This window comes from Anabas testudineus, chromosome 13, assembly GCF_900324465.2.
Source record: "Anabas testudineus chromosome 13, fAnaTes1.2, whole genome shotgun sequence".
NCBI lineage: Eukaryota > Metazoa > Chordata > Actinopteri > Anabantiformes > Anabantidae > Anabas > Anabas testudineus.
Genome location: NC_046622.1, coordinates 12,262,002 through 12,281,773, shown reverse-complemented (window position 1 = coordinate 12,281,773; position 19,772 = coordinate 12,262,002). Strand labels below are relative to the sequence as shown.

The 19,772-nt window shown below is 39.8% G+C and overlaps 3 protein-coding genes across 21 annotated transcripts; 1 reads left to right on the top strand and 2 right to left on the bottom strand.

Moving 5' to 3' along the window:
• Positions 1–220: 220 nt before the first annotated feature.
• Positions 221–10,220, bottom strand: sh3bgr (SH3 domain binding glutamate-rich protein). Of its 19 annotated transcripts, none has more exons than XM_026367374.1 (11): positions 10,110–10,220; positions 8,952–9,137; positions 8,603–8,683; positions 7,918–8,007; positions 7,120–7,287; positions 6,538–6,567; positions 5,526–5,549; positions 5,109–5,135; positions 2,862–2,888; positions 2,492–2,553; positions 221–1,548 (listed from the first exon to the last, which is right to left on the bottom strand). In XM_026367374.1, the coding sequence occupies exons 1-10, from the start codon at positions 10,152–10,154 to the stop codon at positions 2,533–2,535; spliced, it is 699 nt and encodes a 232-aa protein (XP_026223159.1). In that variant the 5' UTR covers positions 10,155–10,220; the 3' UTR covers positions 221–1,548; positions 2,492–2,532. The 19 variants fall into 19 exon arrangements, 13 of the variants coding, with proteins under 13 accessions (XP_026223159.1, XP_026223185.1, XP_026223194.1 ...); XM_026367400.1 differs by having other exon boundaries at positions 6,538–6,564; positions 7,135–7,287; XR_003299252.1 differs by having other exon boundaries at positions 2,492–2,888; positions 7,135–7,287.
• A 2,923-nt stretch (positions 10,221–13,143) lies between these two features.
• On the bottom strand, positions 13,144–16,187 carry get1 (guided entry of tail-anchored proteins factor 1). The gene is made up of 5 exons (XM_026367507.1): positions 15,720–16,187; positions 14,889–15,054; positions 13,976–14,043; positions 13,707–13,821; positions 13,144–13,508 (listed from the first exon to the last, which is right to left on the bottom strand). The coding sequence occupies exons 1-5, from the start codon at positions 15,807–15,809 to the stop codon at positions 13,435–13,437; spliced, it is 513 nt and encodes a 170-aa protein (XP_026223292.1). The 5' UTR covers positions 15,810–16,187; the 3' UTR covers positions 13,144–13,434.
• A 253-nt stretch (positions 16,188–16,440) lies between these two features.
• Positions 16,441–19,680, top strand: si:ch73-281n10.2 (HMG14_17 domain-containing protein). The gene is made up of 6 exons (XM_026367517.1): positions 16,441–16,634; positions 17,647–17,676; positions 18,274–18,303; positions 18,421–18,459; positions 18,574–18,693; positions 18,792–19,680. The coding sequence occupies exons 1-6, from the start codon at positions 16,620–16,622 to the stop codon at positions 18,855–18,857; spliced, it is 300 nt and encodes a 99-aa protein (XP_026223302.1). The 5' UTR covers positions 16,441–16,619; the 3' UTR covers positions 18,858–19,680.
• The last annotated feature ends 92 nt before the right edge of the window (positions 19,681–19,772 follow it).

Sequence of the window (19,772 nt, the reverse complement as noted above, 5' to 3'; positions counted from 1 at the left end):
TGACTCACACTGCAAACACACTGCCTGTTGTCCCCAAGTCCTCACAACTTGGCCCCCTCCCTCTTTACATGAATGCCTTTGGATACACTGTATAATGTGTCCATGAAATTATTTTAACATGTTTAATGTATGACAGGAAGTCAGCAAGCCTTGGTCATTTTTAAAAGACCTTTTAATTTAGATCTTTACTATGACAAACACAAGAAAGACAGATGGAACAACAACTCACAGGTGACAACGTCTTTCAGATGAGAGGTGAAACACATTCAAGAACTTCAAACAAGTCCATGACCTGGTTATCACCTTCATCTTCACAGATACTCATGGGACCTCTTTTAAACATCTGACACAGAGTTAAAATAGAAATCCTCGTTGCCTTTCCTTTTTTTGGTGGATTCTCATTTTCAGTGACCAAAGAGGAAAAATTATTTTACTTCTTACTTACTAAACTGCTGTTTACGCATCAGTGTATCAATCCAACAGTGTGACATAAAATAATATCACATTTCTCTTAACTTAATACTTTAAGTAAACATTCCTGATAAAACATAAGTCATATTACAAAGTACTCTCAATGTGAACAAAGACAAAACTTCTTCCTAGATTCTGTGCAGTGGTGGTCCTGCAAAGATGACAGGCTATTATATATTTAGCATACTAACAATGCTTACATGGCACTTAAAGATACGTACAATAATGCTGAGTCCATTTTTCCATGCTGTCAAATAGTGAATGTTACAAGAAATCTCTTGGGCCGAGGCATTTGCTTTCCTGTTTGCTTCTTTGTTGCTCAGACAGCACAATGGTCTATTGATCTATAAATATTTCAACAAAAGAGTTGAAAATAAAACCAAATACAACCACTAAAAGATTTTTTTTACCAGTCTACTTTATTGCATTTTCCATTGCATCCAAATCTTAGTCACATTTTTCCCTCTTCTTTCAACAAAGTGCATTAATTAGACAGCAGTACTGAGTACATGTAGCAGTAATGGAGTAGTTTGCAGTGTGTATGTGCACCGTCTTTGACCGTCATAGTTTGCATTTATACATTCATTTGTTAAAAGGAGTCATCAAGGCACCACAATGAAAAAAAAAAGTTATGTGTGAGTTATGAACCGCTTAATAGGAGCACCAAATGCTACAAGCTAAGAAATAACTAAGTCATGTGTTTTGAACGGGTCACTGCCTCTTTGTGTTAGAAAAGTAGAATTTCTAAAAGCAAAAAATGAGAAATATGTTTAACAAAATAACTGCTTGTGCTTTTTACAAAAGTTTCTGATTAAAAATAAACTGACACCGCTAGGCTACACTGCACAGCTGCAGTTTCATTACAGTATGTCTCAACACAAATATATAAAAATTAAGTCAACATTGCAGTTAAAAGGATGGGGGGGGGGGATTTTTCTGTTTCGATGGTGCCTTCAAGCACATGACCAACGGTTTCCAGTGGAGTCCAGTGTGGCCTCAGGAAGGGGTTTGTCTGAGGGGCCATGGGTGTCAAGTATCATGGGTCAGGGAGATGAGAAACAGGGGAACTCCTTCAGGCTGCAACACAAAGCAAACAGTTGGGAAAAAAATGAGGTCACACACTTGCCAGCTATCTGTGCAGCCACCACCGCTACGCCTGTGCCACCCAGCGTGCCCGCTCCTCCGGAGGCACATCTGAAGCTCACTTAGCAGCTTCCTCTAACAAGGCGTGACAGGGGCTCGCAGGGGTTGGGAGACAGCTAAAGCAGGAGGCAGACAAGCATTGCCATTCCTTCAAACGCCTGCTCTGCAGCTCTTCCTACAGCGGGTCAGAGATGCCTGACATGCAGAGAGGAACTAACAGACAGGTTTGAAGGTTAGGAATATTATTATCACTAGAACCATCATCATCACTGCCTCATAAAACAAAAAAAAAAGTAGGAGAAGTTTTTGCTAGGGCTCCTGATGATCCAGAAGCACTCTGCATGCTCACTGAAGCTGCCAGCATATGGAGGCAGTGCTGGCAGTGGCTTCTAAACAGGCTGCTGCATTACGTTGTTTCCTCTGAATGAGCACCTCAAAGAGCATTTTAACGGCAAACAAAAGACAGTTCGATACAGACACCAAGGTGAAGCAAGGAGAGTATCAGCATTATCACGGGAGATTTATGCATCTTATATGTAAAGACGGGGATATTACACTCTGGTAAATATTATTCCACTGCTTTATACAGCATATACTGTAGTGTAGATAAAGCAGGCAGGTTGAGTAATTGTTATTATAACGTAGCCTTTGATTTGATAGTAGGGTCAAAGAGGTACATGAAAGCATAAACACCGTTCTAAATACGGTTTTATCTTTTTAATTAATCTGGTTACATAAATGCCAAAAATAAAAGCAACACCACAGGGACTTATTTGTGCATGTTGCTGCCAGGCGACTTAATGTTTGACTGCCCTCCAGTGGTAAAGCCGACACACTGAAACAAAGCACGAGAGAAGTATAAAGTGGATAGTCTTACCTGAGTAGTAGTAATTCAACATCAGTGTCACCTGGCTTTAACTACTCAGCCTCCTCTTCCTCCTGTTAATACAAATAATCACAGATTGATAATAAACTCTAACGAGCAAAGCAATGGAATATGACAGTTCAGGGTCAGATCTGTATATTTAAAGTTTTTTATGTTACCATAGCACTTCAATTATACTGATGGGAATCCCACTGAAAATTAGGAATATGTTTGCAGACCCTTCATCTCAGAGACTCAAGCGGATTTAAGAAAAAAAGATTACAAAAGCAACAAAGCTTTCTCTGGCCGAGGTGGTATTAAGAAAAAAAAAAGAGTGGTTTCTATTTCTCCAGAGACACCGACAAACTTGTTGTAATACTACCTGTGTTTCTTCTAAGTCTTCTTCTTCCTTTGATGCATTGAAAAGAAAGAGAAAGAAGGGGGTCGTGTGAAGACATGGTCCAAATGGCAGGAAGGTGTGAGGACTTTGCATGTTAGTGGTTGCAGTGATGGGCGGGTTAAACATAGAGATGAAGTCATCTGAGGGAAGCACGGTCGGCCGAAGTAACAGCAGGGACGAGAGAAACTAATGATGTTGATGATGATGTTTAAACTTCTGAAACTGCAAGTCATCATATTTTTTTGTTTAATCACTCAAGCTGTGCTGGCTGTACTTTGTTAGTACAATTTGATGACTGCTGTCTTGAGGTAAACAACACACGCACCGAGGGACAAAGGGAGTTTGCATCATTATCTATTATTAGAAGCCACAATTACTTGACTCCATCCAGTCCAATGACTTGAGTTAGTTAGTACCAAAACACTCTCACACAAACTGGAAACAAATTAGGCAGCAGTTCACAACCCAGTGGGTCATATTTTTCTGTTTGTACCCTCCTAGTATTACACAATATCAAGAGGTGCTCTATGGCATCCATCCTCTTTGGAACATGTCACATCCACTTTGTTTCAGAGCACTCTTCCCAAAACAAATTCTATGACTTTCCAAAGAAAGAAACAAAACATCATGCCCTCACTGTCAAGTCAGTGCATCCAGTGTCCGTTCAACATAACTAAATTGTCCAAGTTATGATCACAGGCATACAGACAGATCAGCAAAACTTTCCACCTGTCCTAAAGGCATCAAAACAAAAATAAGTAACAGCGTCTTTGCAGGTGCAGCGGATGTTTTTTAACACTAACTGCAACACTAGATTTACAACAAATACTATGCGGTGTCATCTCTGAAGTGATGCTCATGAATAAAAAACACGAGTTATGTCACATTCACACACTGTGCACTGGACCGCATGATGCAAGGCGGCTTCGGGGAGACAGTAGAAATAAATACATATAAACCTCTATATACAGTTTTTATATGCAATCACATCATGCATAACATCCCAATGTGATTCACACCATGCGTATCATGGAGAGGGATTCTACAATCCAAATATACCTCTTGTACTTCAGCGTCTTCTTCTTCCTATGGAAGATTAAATCAAGTGGTGTTGAGTAGGTCAGCATAAAAAAATATGCTATTAAAATAACCAACATGGTCATATGTTGTCATATTTATCATGCCACACACCACCAGGCATCGCCAGGGAGAGGAATCCACAAGTCCATGCAGTGCGCAAAGAGAGAGAGAGAGAGAGAGAGAGAAAGAGGGAAGACGCAGAGACCCTGTAACTTCTATATAACCTTAAAAACACAAGACACCACAAATCACGAGAAACTGCCTCACTGTCTTGTTTGTCTTGCTCCTGCAAGGAAGGTAGGACAACAGTGACAAAACAGATGAAAAGGCAGGAGATAAAGACGGAAGAGCAGGGCAAAGCAAAGCAGTGAAGCACACGCGATAGAAGATCTGTCAGAGGCTGGAATGTCTCCGAGATGTAGCAGTCCTTTTCAAACAGCACTTATTTCGTGACCTGGATATTTTTTTGTAACAAATCCTGTTATGAGATGTGGTCTCAAGGTCTGAAGGGAGGTCAACTTTAATTAAGCAATGCTGTGTGAAAAGTGGCTGAAGTGATCAACGACTTGTAACCCTGCTGTCGGGGCTTAATGTGCAGCATGTGCTGTAAGCTCATGTCAGGTGTGTGTGTGTGTGTGTGTGTGTGTGTGTGTTTCAGCAAAATGCAAACAAAATGCATTTAAGTATAAACTCTTGAAGGATTCTAAGATTAATCGAAGGCGGAATCAAACTTTTGTAATTTAAATGAGATAAGATTGATTTCACTGCTACTTTTCTAATCATTAATTGGCAACTTCCTGATGACAATCACTGAAAGTCATAGTTCAGCCATCACGGCGGCATAGATACAGGTGGATGAAGACAAAGCGCACATTTCCAAGCTTACAAGCAAAACTTTTGTGTATGACCAACAGTGTCGTCCCTATGGTGAACTTTATTCTGACTTCTGATTTTGATTTGCTTCATGAAAGAAGATGCTCAGGAATAACCCTATCCAGGCTAAACATACTAGAAACTAGTAAAAAAAAACAAAAAAAGGGATCTTTCATATACTGAGAGATGGGGAAAGAAGAAAGAAGAGGACTGAAAGGAAGGACAAACTAAAGAGGATTAAGACTAATTAAAAAAATAACTATAACATGAATCTACCTCAAGCTGCTGCAGCTCTTCTTCCTCCTATAGGAAATAACAGAGAGCAGGTCAGCAGGCTGTGTGGGGAGCAAAAGAGCAACACAGACATGCGCTATAGAGTCTTCTGTATTACAATGGAAACTATGGGGATAGTTGAGACTGTCAGGACGCAGCTACAGAACTGGGAAGAAACGAGGAACAGGATGTTAGCAGAAGAGAGGAAAACAAAACCAGAGAGCAGATAAAGGGGGAGAGAAAGGTTAAATCTTGATGTGAGCAGATTAACGACTTTACAGATGAGAGAAAACAGCAGACCAAGACCCCTTTCCATCCCCAACCCAACCAGAGCAGCCTTCCCTGAACTCCACCAAACCCACACTGCTGATGACTATATGGAAGAACCACGGAAAGAGACGATCACCGATGCACAGTTACCTCTGACTGCAAATCCTCTTCCTCCTGGGGGAGCAAATCAAGAGATGGACAAAAGGGCAAAGAAGGTGTCAAATGTCATACAGTGTGTGCATGAAGACAAGGCTGCTGTGTGACGGGAATGACCACTGAAACTGCAAATAAGTGCATATGCATATGAGCGATGACGACTGAGTGGTGTGGAACATGAGAAACCGAAGGAAGATGTCAGTTCTGAAATGTTAAACGAAATTAGGTCAGACATTGATTTACTGCGTGCAATTTGTCAAGTGAAATAGTCAATGACAATAAAACCTCAAGAAGAAAAACACACTTCCAGAGTTTAGTGAAAAGTAGAAAGTGACATTTCTGAAAACATCTTAGTGTATTTGCATTACAGTAAGGACATGTTGAGTTAAATAAACAGTCACTGTCAGGTGTCTCGTTTTATTGTAAAGGCGTTAAATGTGTCTGTTAATCATGACATCCCCACAAAAAGTTACAAAAAAAGTACACAACAGATGAGGTTACACTAAAACCTGCATGTTCCATTAAATCAGTATACAGTCATTTATAGTCGCAGTGTTTTTTTGTTAGTTTTATGACTTGTCATCTACTGCCTGACATGCTGGACATTAGAGGTAAGCACTTAATCTAAGTGTGACTGACTCTTAAGGGAAACTGGAATTTATATTTTAACACATTTCTTTGAGTACTGATTTTAAAAAAAAGAGTGGCTGACTGCATAAGTCATATGTGAAGAGATACTACTCCTTGAAACAAACTATTAAAATAAAACAGCCAAATTCTACTTTGCATTATCAATAGTACAATGGCAAAGGTTTTCAGATTAACTGATTAGTCAGTAAATGGTTTGAAATTCTGCAAGTCTAGCATATGTTAGTAATCATTAATATCTCATGCATGCCATGAAATGTGATCATTAGTGTGCCCTTTATGTACGATGTGGGCACAGTCGTTAACTACTATTGCTGCTCTCAGTGAAACATTGAGTTTTGTGTGCTCAAATACTCACCTGTTCTTCATCCTCCTCTGCATGTGCCTGCTAACAAAGGAGATAAAACGGTATTAGAGACTTCTGACAGCATTTAACATTCACGCATAATACATTCATATCCAGACACAGCATAACATTCACAGATCAAACGTATGGAACAGGACAAAGTCGGGCGTTTGTGGGACCATCTTGACCAGGACAGTTAATAGTAAAGGCAATACAGTGCAATGTGGGTTGAATCATTATCACCACTGGTGACAGTGTCATCAGCAAAAGACACAGGTGGCTAAACTGAGAGATGCACAAATGCAATCATTAAGGGGTTAAATGTTCAGTGCTGAAGGGACAAAATAGGGAGTGATGAACAGGAATGATGCAGATTGTTGGTTAGTAAATAACTGAAGGATGTAGGAGAAGCAGGATGAGGATGAGGATGAAGGAGACAATCCCCTGAGGGAGGGAAAAACACAACATTAAAGAGAAATTACAGATGCTGAGGGGAGGAAAAACAGCATTCCAGGAATGATGAGAGGTAAAGAAAAAGAAATGAAGGCGGGGGCAAGACGGCAGGAACTTGGATTCTAGTTAAGCAGCGATTACTGTGTCTCCTGTGACCTCATCTGTTTCTTCCACCGCCTCCTCCTCGTCCTCGGCGACCTCATCTTCTTCGTCGTCCGCATCTCCTCCGTCTTCTTCCTGCCCATCAGCCGCCTGTGCCTGCTCTTTCTCTGCGTGTGCCTCGCCATTACGTTCTGTCATTGGAACCTCCTTATTGTGAAGTGGAAACAACAACGTGTGATCAAAGAAATGTGACTGAAAAAGCTTTACTAACGTTAGCAGTAAAAAATGTTCAGCTCGTCAGTCAGAGAGGCTCGAGAACCTAAAAGGTAGATGTTAGTCAATCCAAGTGGAGGAGGAAGGAATTCATAGCAGTTAAAGAGTGGAGGCTGTGTCAGTACTTAGCTGTTGATTATATTCTAGATTTACACTTGTAAAATGCCATCCCATTGTTTGAAATGAATTAAGTGTGTAGTGCATGTGTATTATCACATTTGTGTTTAATAACTAACAGACAGACAGACAGACAGAGATAAATGAAAAATGAAAACAAATTTACTTTGTCAAGTCCTATTGTATGAGCAGGATGCATAACAAGTGTGTGGTAACACAGTGCTGTCACTGTCAGTGTAATAAAAAGAAATGTTCTCACTCATGCAAAACACATAAAGGTTAGTCAAAGTGGCTGGTGCAGAGTGGCCAAGAGGAAATGACGAATCTGTTCAAGTCACCGGGTTTGGACACGTGGGAAACTGTTAGTTATCCTGGGTGAAAAAGAAAACATGAGAGAGTGAAGAGAAAGTTGTCATGAAGAAGGGAAGAAAGTAAGAACAGCATTACTGTTGATTCATCAACGTTTCCCTCTGCATTAGTTTCCTCAGTGTGGGTCCCGTTCTCCACAATGTGCGCCCTGTCAGCCTGTAGTGCTTCCTGTGTCGAGGAAATGATCAGTTTTAGCAAAATACAGCACGAGCCAAACAGTACTGATACTTGGATGCTGGTCTTTCATAAGTAAATTCAATGTGATATAAACTCATTAGCTTATCCAGTACCGGCCAACAGTATCAAATTCAACATATGTAAGAGTAAAATTAAAAAATAACTAAACCACTTCTGACCTGCAATAACTGACTAAAGTTGTGGTATCTAAAATTTCCTTCAGCATTCATTCATTAGGCTTAAAAAGTTGCAGAGCCTTTTTGATCTGGTGTTTTCGTTGTTTTTGTGGTCCAGCACATTCAGTCTAAATGATAAACACCACATCACTTGCTAGTTACTGGTGTTCATATCAAGCCATGATCAGGACTATAAAATGCTTATTAATACAAAGAATTTGCTGGTCTCACAGCTTCTTATGAGATTGTTTTGGACAAATAGCTCTACATTGCATACCAAACCAAGTGAATTTGATCAAATATCCCAAAGGATCATATGTGACCTGAGCTATTTGGTTAAACAAATCAGAAAAAAAGTATTCTGATTACTTTACTTTTTCCACAGTGTAAAATAGATAAATAGTTCCAACCTTTGACCCAGGAGGAGGAGGTAGCCCCAGGAAGGAGTACACTGAGTTGTCCTCCTTGGCATTGAAGAATGTATCATAGTCCTGCACGTAAATAAGCAAAGAGAAACACTTTGTGATATCTTCTACCCTTGTGACGATCACTGGCAGTTAACAGAGCAGTATTAACGGCAATGAGGGCAGTCAATAGGGAAACAGGCAATAAGGAAGCACTCATTTCCTAAAATGGCTTACAAGTGGTTGCGTAAAAGTTTAAGTTATTTACACAACCACTTGTATTATGTAACCACTCTATTCTACGGAGGTTCCCATATTTTGAAGTGACTTCTGTCTTTGCTAAGAATATACTCACTCCACAGTAGCTCTCTTCGTTGAAGATCTGGGGGGGCAAGGGGATACCGTTTGCGGGCTTGTTCTCTTCTGGGACATTTTTCCTCATCCACATGCGGTTCTCCTCGTTGCAGGCGATGTCCAGCGGAGTGTAGTCCACTTTAAGAGCCTCCAGGAAGGCAACCACATCTTGCTGCTTCTTCTTGATCTGGAAAGCAGAGAAACAAATAAACATATGTGAGCTTTAAATAAATCACCACTGGTTGAAATAGCATAAGGGAGACACTTAAATATTAAGAATGTGTTACTGTTGAAGTGAAATCAGGTTAAAAACAACATATTTTGTCATAATTGTTATTATCACACAGTAGGTTTGAATCTATAACACAGAAAATGAATTGTAAACTATCTTGCAATTGATTAATCAAACACAAATCATAGATTATTCAATAATTTAAATAATAAGTATGAGTATAAATACAGGAGGATTTTAATAAGATTCAAAGGGGTTTTGTGCATTAACTTTTTTCTCAAAGAGTATGAGGAGCCTGCACATTTACTGCATGGGAACATAGGCCTTCACTTGGAACAGGCAAACATCCAAACAAGTTTACTTAAGGGAATCAAACCCAGGTCTTTGTGCTGTGAGACAACAGTCCCGTCCAACTGGGCCACCATGTCACCCCATAGGCTGCAGCCAGCTCAATCTGCTTATTTAGCTTTGCCAAAAGTAGATCCAGAAGATGAATTCGCCCTCCCTGTCGCACACTCACCCCACTTCTCTCTACACACAGTTTCTCAGTGGTATCCTCAGCATGAATAGTAAAAATGCAAATGAATCTCTAAATGAACACCGGTCACACCGTGGAGAGCTTTTAAACAGTTGGTGTGAGCCCCTGTTCGAGAAAGCTCTGCATGTGAACACAGCGATTTACGATTCATTAAGAAATACTGAAGTGCTGCTCGGGTCCGAATCGAAACAGAAGATCGAGCCACAAACTTTCAGTCAGTAGACACATGCACATAAGAAAAGAAATCAAAGACAAGTGGCGTTAACTGAGAGTCTGGACGCTCCTAAGTTGGAGCGACTCAAAGTGCTGATCGGTTTACAATCAGTCTACAAGCAACAAAGTCCTCTCTAATGACACATCGGTCGTGTCCTCATGGTCTGAAGGCTTACCGCCGTGGATCCTGATGAAGAGGCGAGGAAGACTTTGATAACCATTTTGTTACAATATATTTTGGAGAGTGTGCAACAAGTAGGCTCTTAAAGGAGCAGACTGCCTCCTCTATTATTAGAGCGCACACAGGACGGAGACATAGCACTGAGATCACACACACACTCACACACACACACACACACACACACACACACACACACACACACACACACACACACACACACACACACACACACACACTGCTGGGGCTATTTTTGTCTCCAGGCCTCCATTAGTGTGGGATTGGTGGGATGGCCCCTAGAGGCGCAGCATCACACTGACTGATTGGTAACTTCAACTGTCTGTCCGCGCAGGGGACAGTGAAGTTGGTTCCCAGCTCTTCACTCAGGGCATATATGGACAGAAATATCACTGACCAGCACTGTAGGCTGTGAGTCGTTGGTTTCCAAACTCAGGACCACGGGCCTGGTCAGGGTCCTTGAATGGGCTCCCCAACAAAATGAGAAATTGATTATTTCATTCAGTGGAGGCTGGTGTGTAATGGACAGCTAATTCAGTCAATGTGCCACATTTAAGACTAAATTAATCACATTAACTTCATGAATCCTAAATCATTCTTTTATTCACAGTCTATCAAACACAATGAAAAGAAATGTTCACAAACATGTATCACAAATTAATTGTTTTAATGTAACTTTACTATAAAAATGTTTTTTTTTCATCCTGCTTTGATTCTCCACTCATTCTGCCTGTAGTTACCATGGCAACCACAGAAGTGTATTTACACAATTGTCCGTAAACATCGCTGTTTTTATGGTAATTACTAAATAATGCTATTTTTGTTGCATCTTCAACTTATCTTATCTCTCTTAGCTATTTATTCATTCATTCAATTTCTGTGGTCACAGCAATGCCCCTTTTTCTTAGATTGACATTTTTCAGAGAGAAAAATCTATAAGTGATGCAAGTGTGCAAGGCAACAGGGTTACAAGAAAGAGGGTGATGGTGATGTTAGACAACACAGAGAAGCAGAAGTCATCAGACAAGTGTCAAGGATCAAAACAGCCTGAAAAACAAAAATCATGTTTCCTTTTAACATGATTCAATAAAATACATACAGTTCAATTAAAAAATGCCCAAGAGACCAACAAGCAGAAGACAAATGACAGTTTCCTCTGGTCAACCCTGTGCAAGTGTCAAAACTGGGTGAAGTCTTCCGGCTTGAACTGCATAAAGGAGCTGAACAGAAAGCTGTGGTGTCTGCAGCTGCAGGTGAACAAGGCAGGACTGAAAACTGCTCAAGAGGCTGTGACATTGCCACACGGTGGCACTGCAGCACTTGAAATACTCAGAGAGCAGCATTTCACAGGTTGGCTGCTTGCTTGTGTCCCTCTGGTCTCTCTCTTAGTCTGATTTGATTCATTGTCAAATCACTGCACACAAGAGGCTCAAAGACAAAAAACTCATCCCATCCTTAAAAGGGTTTTTATATCTGTGTGAAACAAACATCCCAACCCAATGCCATGTATTTTTAAATTTGTTCATTGGTTTGCCTCTCTAGGCAGAAAATGTGAGATCTGAAATGATATTTCTCCAGTTAATAATAATGTATAACTTCCCAACACTAATAACAATCATTTCCAGTTATTTCTCACATTCATTTTACCAGATAATTACTAACAGTAATCAGGCATGAGTCCTGGTTGTTCTGTGGGAGCTGTATCTGCTGTGACCACCTGGCAAAGAAACTACAAGCTAAAAAAAAAATAAGCTGGTGAACACAAAGACCAGTCTCTAGCACCTGAAGCCTCACTCACCATCAGACCAGTCAAAACTACTGCTGACCTAAGGGAGAAAGACAACAGGGCACTGTTATGGGGTAGGTAGAGACTGGGATGGTGGTGGGTGATACTGTTCAAACTTAAATGTGGAAGTGTGTGGGAGTCTTGTGTCACATGCTCCAGAATTCACAATAGGATCCATGGTCACACAGATGATATAAAAAGGATTTTATTCTGGGATCGTCTTGCTGAATGCTGGTACTTAGAGAAGAAACTTGAGTTGTGCCAAGACAGTCAGCATCAGACATGTTGTAGTCAGTGTTAACACATGGGTTATTCAGTGTCTCCTACATCATAACATTCAAGACTGGAAGATGTTTTTGTGTTTTGAATCTATAATTGAGAACTTTATCCCATTGGAAATACAAAAAAATCATGAAGTAATACTGTATGATCTAACTTAATCTGTCCACCTTTATTTACAGGTTAAAATTCTCACCATTGAGTGTCAGAATGTGAACTTTCATTTACTTGATTTTATTCCTTACTTCATTCATCTAAAAACCTGCAGGTTTGTATTTTTGTTATATATGATTTTGTGTATATCCCAAAAAATGTATTGTTTCTCACACATTAATAAAGTATCTGTATCATTTCAGTGTTGTTACAAGAGTGTGTTGAAGCTGAAAATGGACGGAGAGGTTTCTGAAAATAACTCATCAGAAGAGAGTAACCAAGATGATAAAGAGACATGTGCAGGTACCCACTTACTCTACCAAAACCACAAACATTTAAAAACAAATTTAATTATAGAGCTAAATGTGTTATACAGAGCTAAACAGTATCATTGTTTTCAGACACAGTTCAGCAGAATAGTTGTTCAGCAGGGAGCCAAGAAAATTAAACTCAGGAAAACCTAAAAAAACTATTGAGAATGTACACAGAGAAATACCTGCCTACAACAGTCCCTGCAAAAACACAGAGATGTTGTAAACCTTTGGAAATCCAGGATAGTACGCTAAATAGTGTAGTGGTAATGCAAATGCAGTAGGCAGCCCTCAGTATGAGTAAAAGGTAGATCAAAACAGAAAGTACAGGCTCATGTGGTCCATGTAACGTCGCTAAATTGTTTAGTAATATCTTTAAGATCCCAAAATAAACTATGGACAAGGCCTGACAGCAGCGATTGGGAATTTCCCATGTTTCACTCCAAGAAAACTACAACTACCAGTTTGCAAAGTTACAATAAATAAATGTTTGTCTTTTGTTATCTTTTATTAGAAAGAGATTTCCAAATCATTACATTTTGCAATAATTCATGGTCAAAACATTGTCACAATTTAAATAAAATTATATTAAACATAAAAAAACAGCAAATGACAAACCACATCAAAATGCACTGCATTTTTACACATAGACCAAGAACAGCTTTCAAAAAGTAACTAAACAAAAGTGTAGTTCTTATCAACAAAATGTTGAGCAATAATTTAGGAACAGAAAGTGTTTAACACTTGTGATTACAGCCTAAATGACTTCAGTAACTCTAGCTAACAGCATGGAGCCCCAGAGTAACTACTTTGTTGCACACCACCAGCCAGCATGTGATTCCCACTCCGCCTGAAAGGAAAGAGCAGCTCTGTCAGTGCATGTACAACAGTGTCAGCATGATAATAGATTTTATTTTTTTTATAGATAACAGATATTTCTAATGCTAATTATACTATACAACTATCTGTCTTGTGCAGTATATATTACACTTGAGATGCAATGCTTGTATTCATGAAAAAGCTGTTGTTTCAAATGCAATTGCACTACCTGCAACTCCAGTTGGGAAAGCCACAAGGCGCTCCACAGGAGCAATCCATCTACTGGGGACCACTGTCACTGGATCAGAGTAATACTTCCATATCAAGGAGATCATAACAACAGCCTGACAAACAATAAAAGGACATGCGTGTTATGAGTGGCATCTTATTACCTAGTCATAACATGAATGACAATACTATACTATACGATAGCTGTCTTAGCTACATTACAATCTAAATCTAAATCAATTTGTGCTTCTAATTAAAATCCCCACCTACCTGCAGTATGTAAAACACAATGTTGACAACCCATTTCATTTTGGCTTGCTGTGCCGTTCTTGATTTCACTGGAAAAGTGTGGAAAGAGGTAACCGTTAGACTCGATACACTGGTTTTTGTGGTAGCTTTCATTTACACTGCACCAGTGCCTCTAAGCCTAATAATCAAAGTTATCTGCAATTTGTAGACACTGTTAAAAGGAGACACTGGCAGCAAATAAAAGATCCAAAATTAGGCTAAACACCTTTTATTTTCTATCTTCTACCCAGTCGTCGCATAATTTAGCAAACACCACACAGTACCTTATTTTATAAGTCTTGGGCAAGACCAAAGTTGCAATACATTTCATAAAAAGAATATTGACTATACTACACTATGTACATATTCTACTCTTGGTGTACCTCTCATAAAAGCACATTTTATTCAAATTCAAAACTGTTTAAGTCTGCAGTTTGGAGGTAATGTGTACAGTAGAACTATGAGAAAATAGTGATTGGTTTAAGTATTTGTCTATGGAGTACAACATAGGTAACGTGGCCTTATCATAGGAATCACCAACACAAAAACAATGTGTGAGAGCTATTGCACTGCTATAGATGTGTACCACACTGAAATTCAGTTTAGTCACCTCCTGTCTGTGCAGAAGATAACAGGACGCCAACAGAGAGCAGCCGTTTCACTCAGTACATGTGTTATCCAAAATCATCTGCCACTTCCTGTGGTTGGTGGTTCTAATGTTTGAATCTACTAGAGTGAAAACTAAAGTGTGGACGACGCAATACAGCATGTGTCAAAGTGACAATGAATCTTGAGGTATGCAAAAAATATCTGCCGATATTGGTTTTAATTTTGGGACTCCCATAACACTGTCTGTGTCTATATACCCTTGTCTGTAACTTCTTTTGTCTCTCACCGTGTGTTTTCAGCTTGTCTGTCATCTTGTTGATTTTACGCTCCAGTCTGGCATATCTAGCAAACTCGTCCATCATACTGATGGAGGATTGCTCCTTTTTCATCTCCTGGATTTCGGCCCTCATCTCACTCTCCTGTTCGGCATCTTTCTGCACCATCTTTGAGAGCTTAAAAGAAGGGAAAAAAAAGATTTATGAGAGGAAAGAGACACAGGGTTTCAAGTAATGTTGGCTACTGTTAAATGGTTCAAATGCTCAGTTATATAGTTGCTAACTTTCTTGTCCATTTAAAAATATGTGCTTGATTCAATATTTTCTTCTTTGCACGTTGGTCAGATTATGTTTTACACTACAATGAAAGATTGCTTTCTTCCACACATAACTTTAAACTGTGGAAATGAGCTATATTTAGTCATTCACACTACATTTACATGAGAGTGATGTTAAATGTCTGAATGTGTGGCTACAGGGGACGTCTTGATAGACAATAAATCACCCAGAAATGCCTCAGACTTCAGCCTGCAGGATTTCATTAAGCTATATTGGCTCTGCTAATACGGGGTGGTAAGCACAGTTACACCATTGCAACAACAATGTGTGGCAGTCTCCTCGTAGCTGAACAAAATGTTTCCAGCTAACGTGCTGTAAGGACACTGGGTTTCAGGAAAACCCCACCCTCTGGCTCGTTGTTTCAAGCTAACCATCCGCGTAGCATTAGCTTACGGCGAGCTAGCGCTAACGCTCAGCTAATCAACAAAAGTCACGACACACAGCTACAACTTACACCTTTAAGTCGCACACTTTAATATATTACTCCAGCAGCCTCTACTTACGAATGAAGATATACTTGGCAGAAGTGTTTTCATGAGATTGCAGAGAAACACCGAGCCCAGCACAAGAAACCAGGCATAGCCGGCCGCCATGTTTGTTTTTTCCTGCTCCAGTCAGCAGCCTCCTTGTTCCAGCTGTGCAGCTACTGGACCACACTGTGCACTTACATAACAGACAGTACATTCAGGCTAGGCTGCTACATGACGGCTTCTTTTTTTATAAAACACTCACGAACTCATGTAGTCAGACATGTTTAATCGGTGACACATGACTAGTAACATTAAGCAAAATAGGGCTTCTGCAGGTAGTATGATTAGACTGCCCTCTTTTGAAGCTTTAATAATTACATTTGAGAGAAATCGAGATGCAACAGCTTATAATAGGTAAACTGCAGGCAACTGTGCCTTTGCACGTTGTTACATATCATAAGATGCATATGAATGTATTTACGGGCATCTTCCACATCTTGCACACACACACACACACACACACACACACACACACACACACACACACACACACACACACTGTGAGATGTCCGTGATTAAATCGGGGACTTCTGCTGGGCTGACTGATTGGCACCCAGTCCAACCCACACAGGTAAGATGTTATGGTTTAAAAATATGCTGCCTCGACCTCAAAGCCAATCACTGGATGCAATGGGCGGGGGTTTGCTCTTCCTGGTAGGTTGGTAGGATAAGGGATACAATCTACCAAAAGGGGGATCCAATCCGCTTTGAGATAGTTCTGGTGCTGGCTGGACGTTTAAGTTAAGTTGCAGCTTGCTCTGGAGGTGTAGGCTGAAGTATAGGGTTGGATCATTGTACTAGTTTCTTAAACGGCAAAAAAAAAAAAAAGGCTGTATTGTTCCTTTTTATAGCTATCGTACAATCTAAGTCACAATGGGAAGGAAAAAAGTAAGTAAACTGTGACCTTTCAGAAAAATACAGTAGAGTTGTTAACATGAGTTAAATGCATGAGATGTTTCCGTGTCGCTACATTGTGTCTGTTTTCACACAGCGTTGATGTAATGTAGCCTTTACGCGTTTGTGCCACAGTGTTTCCATGTGCAGGGCATGAAGTCCACCTTCGCTAAGCTCAGGTCTGTCGTGTCTCTCCTGTTGGTACATGGAAGTGGCGCCTTTTTACTTAGTTCACTGCACCATCCTTTCTCACCGAACAAGTTTGCGGGGCTGCACGGGCTCCTCCAATCCACATAGTCGGCGGTTTAGTTGCTAAAATGCACATTTGACTGATGTTTAATTAGCAATCGTTCAAATCTGCGCTGGGATCAAACAAAGGGGGTGGATGCACAGGTTGCCATTTCAAGGAAACGTCTTAATTTCTTGCGTAATTGCCTCAAGATATTTGAACCGATCCTGCGTTTTAATGCGCGCTCCCGTAAGAGCCGAGTCATCGATTTGCTCTTAAGAGATGCAGAGTGGTTTTTACCTCTATTAAAAGCTCGCATCGCCGAGATTTTGACCTCTGCTTGTAGCTAATGGAAAGCTGCTGTGCGGACTTTTAAGAGCGTCATGGCAGCTGAAAAGACGCTCGCAGAAAGACAGCGACACATCTGGTGGTTTTTCACTTAAGTTCGCACCGAGACTCGAGAAGTTTTAATGGAGTTGACGCTGAGATTTAGTCAAGATGAGGCAGATTCACTGGGTCGATGCATGTGTAGGTTGCACTGACACTGTGTAGGTGGCGGGTATAAACAACTGGTTAAACCTTTTTTTATTTTAGTCCATTTAGAAACGTGTCAGACACCCTCCCAACTTCAAGATTGCATAATTTCTTTGTGACTTAAGGGGAGGGAGGGGTGCCCATCCCCTCCCCCCCTTTGCATTACACACCCACTTTAGCTCACTCAAGAGTGGCTGCTGTTCCTGTCTTATTAATTTCTTTCTCACTTTCTGTCTCTCACAGTCCAACACTAATGCAGATGCAGCTGCAGAGGTTAGTACTCAAATTCTTGACACGCAGACTGACCCAACCTGATCTTGACAAACCGCTGACATTTTAAATTGACATTTTGTTCTTGCTGAAGTTGCTTGGTGCATGGATGTTATTTACATAGTTTGATGTAGCCCTGTTTGTAATTAAACTGGGTATCTAGGGTTAATGTGTAATGTGCACAGGTTCAACTATTCACACGCCATTGGATTTGAGCTACTCAGCCTCTAGAGGGCGCTGGTTAATATCCACACAGTCCATACTGGTCTGTAGTTGCTACTTAATTTAAGTTCCCTAATCCCAGTTTCAGGCTTTTTATTTTTAACTCGGATGTTTTTAAATTTATTTATTGGTACACGTCCGATATGCATATCTTTTTTCCCCTAACTGTCTGTAACATCTCAGGTTAGTGATCCACAAAACGCCTTATTTAACCCCTATCCTGAGTATTTGATTCAAGATTCAAAAAACTTGATTTTTGTAATAGATTTTATGGGAAAAGGGCTTTTGTTGACACTTCTGTTATGTGTGATATTGTCTTATGTGTATCAATACTCTTAAATGACTGAAATAACATCTTGTTCTGTTTTTGGTCTTCAGCCCCGGAGAAAGTCTCAAAGGTTGTCAGAGGTAGGTTTTATAAAGCCCAGCAAAGAACGCATTATATTGTTAAAATGTAAACATATTATGCAATTACAATAGTGCATCTGTGGTTATAGTTGTATCCTATTGTTTTGTCTGTTATAGAAAGAGACGCAGCCAAAACCACAGCCAGAAAAGACAAAGGTAAAAGGAGAAATCCTGACGGTGCACAAAACAGTGTATCCATTTCAAATCTACTTTTATTTTCTGTTACATCCATGGTACAGAGCATTTTATCTTCTGTTGTTTGTTTTGCAGGCTCCTCCTAAGAACAAAAAGGTGAAAGAGACGGCAAAGGCCAAGCCAGAGGAGAAGAAAGAAGAACCTCAGGCAGAGAAAGAAGCTCCTGCAGAAAACGGGGAGGCCAAAGCTGAGGAGGTATCGCAAGTTTGCGTGTTAATGACTTTAATTTAAAATTTGCACTGCAGTAATGTTCAAACGGAACAAAATCTTAAGCTTGTTTTGTCCTTGTGCAGACTGCAGCAGCAGATGAGGACAGCAAAAAGGAGGGCAAAAAAGAGGAAGATAAAGCAGCAGAGTAGGAGTAGTAACACCCCTCAACTAACTTGCCCATGCTCCCTGTACCTCCTTTCTTGTACAGCGCAGATAATATTTTTATTGACTATTTTCTTAAGACTGCAATGTTTTTAGGTATGTGATTGCAGAAATGCATTTTTAAAATGCCACAAATTCCATTCAATTTCATGGCTTCTGTGAAGGGAATGTTTTGGTAATTGTGACTGTTTTGTTTTTCCATATATTTTCTTTTTTTCTACATCTCTGTGGCCTCTAATTTTGCCTTTAGGTTGTAGTTTTTTGAATGATACAAAGTCATGTCTATATCAGGAATCTGATTTTCAATTCAGGAGAGTTTGCCTTTAACGGTCCTCAGGCATCTATAGGGATTTCATAACCTGTACTGGGAATTTAATACATTGTAATATGTGATTGATAAAGTGTGATTGGAAGTTTAAGAGTTGTGTTCTAAGCTGCCACCATGTTTGTAATGTTCACTTTAATCATGTTCCCTAGTACTGGAATTGGATGGATTAACCTTTGTCATTTAATGCAGCCATTGATCCTACATTTGAGGAAGGTAAACTTCACTGATTCTCATGTGCTCGAAACGAGAAGCATTAATTAAACATACATGTCAAAGCTTATCCCTTTAGGATAACTGTATTTACACTTGTGTCAACAAAATGTAAATGCCACAGATTTGTGGGTATATCCATTGTGGTTTGGGAATTTGTCAACCAATGTTAATGTAATGTTATGTTTCCTCATTTAAAAAAAAAAAAAAGAAAATGTTTTCTTTGTTATAAATGGTATAAAATGCCAATAAAAGTGGGAATTTCTCTTAAATGTCATGCTTCTCATCACTTATGCACTTAAATTCACTTATGACTGGTTTCTACCTTTCATGAATTGTTATTACCATGTCTAAACATTTTGGA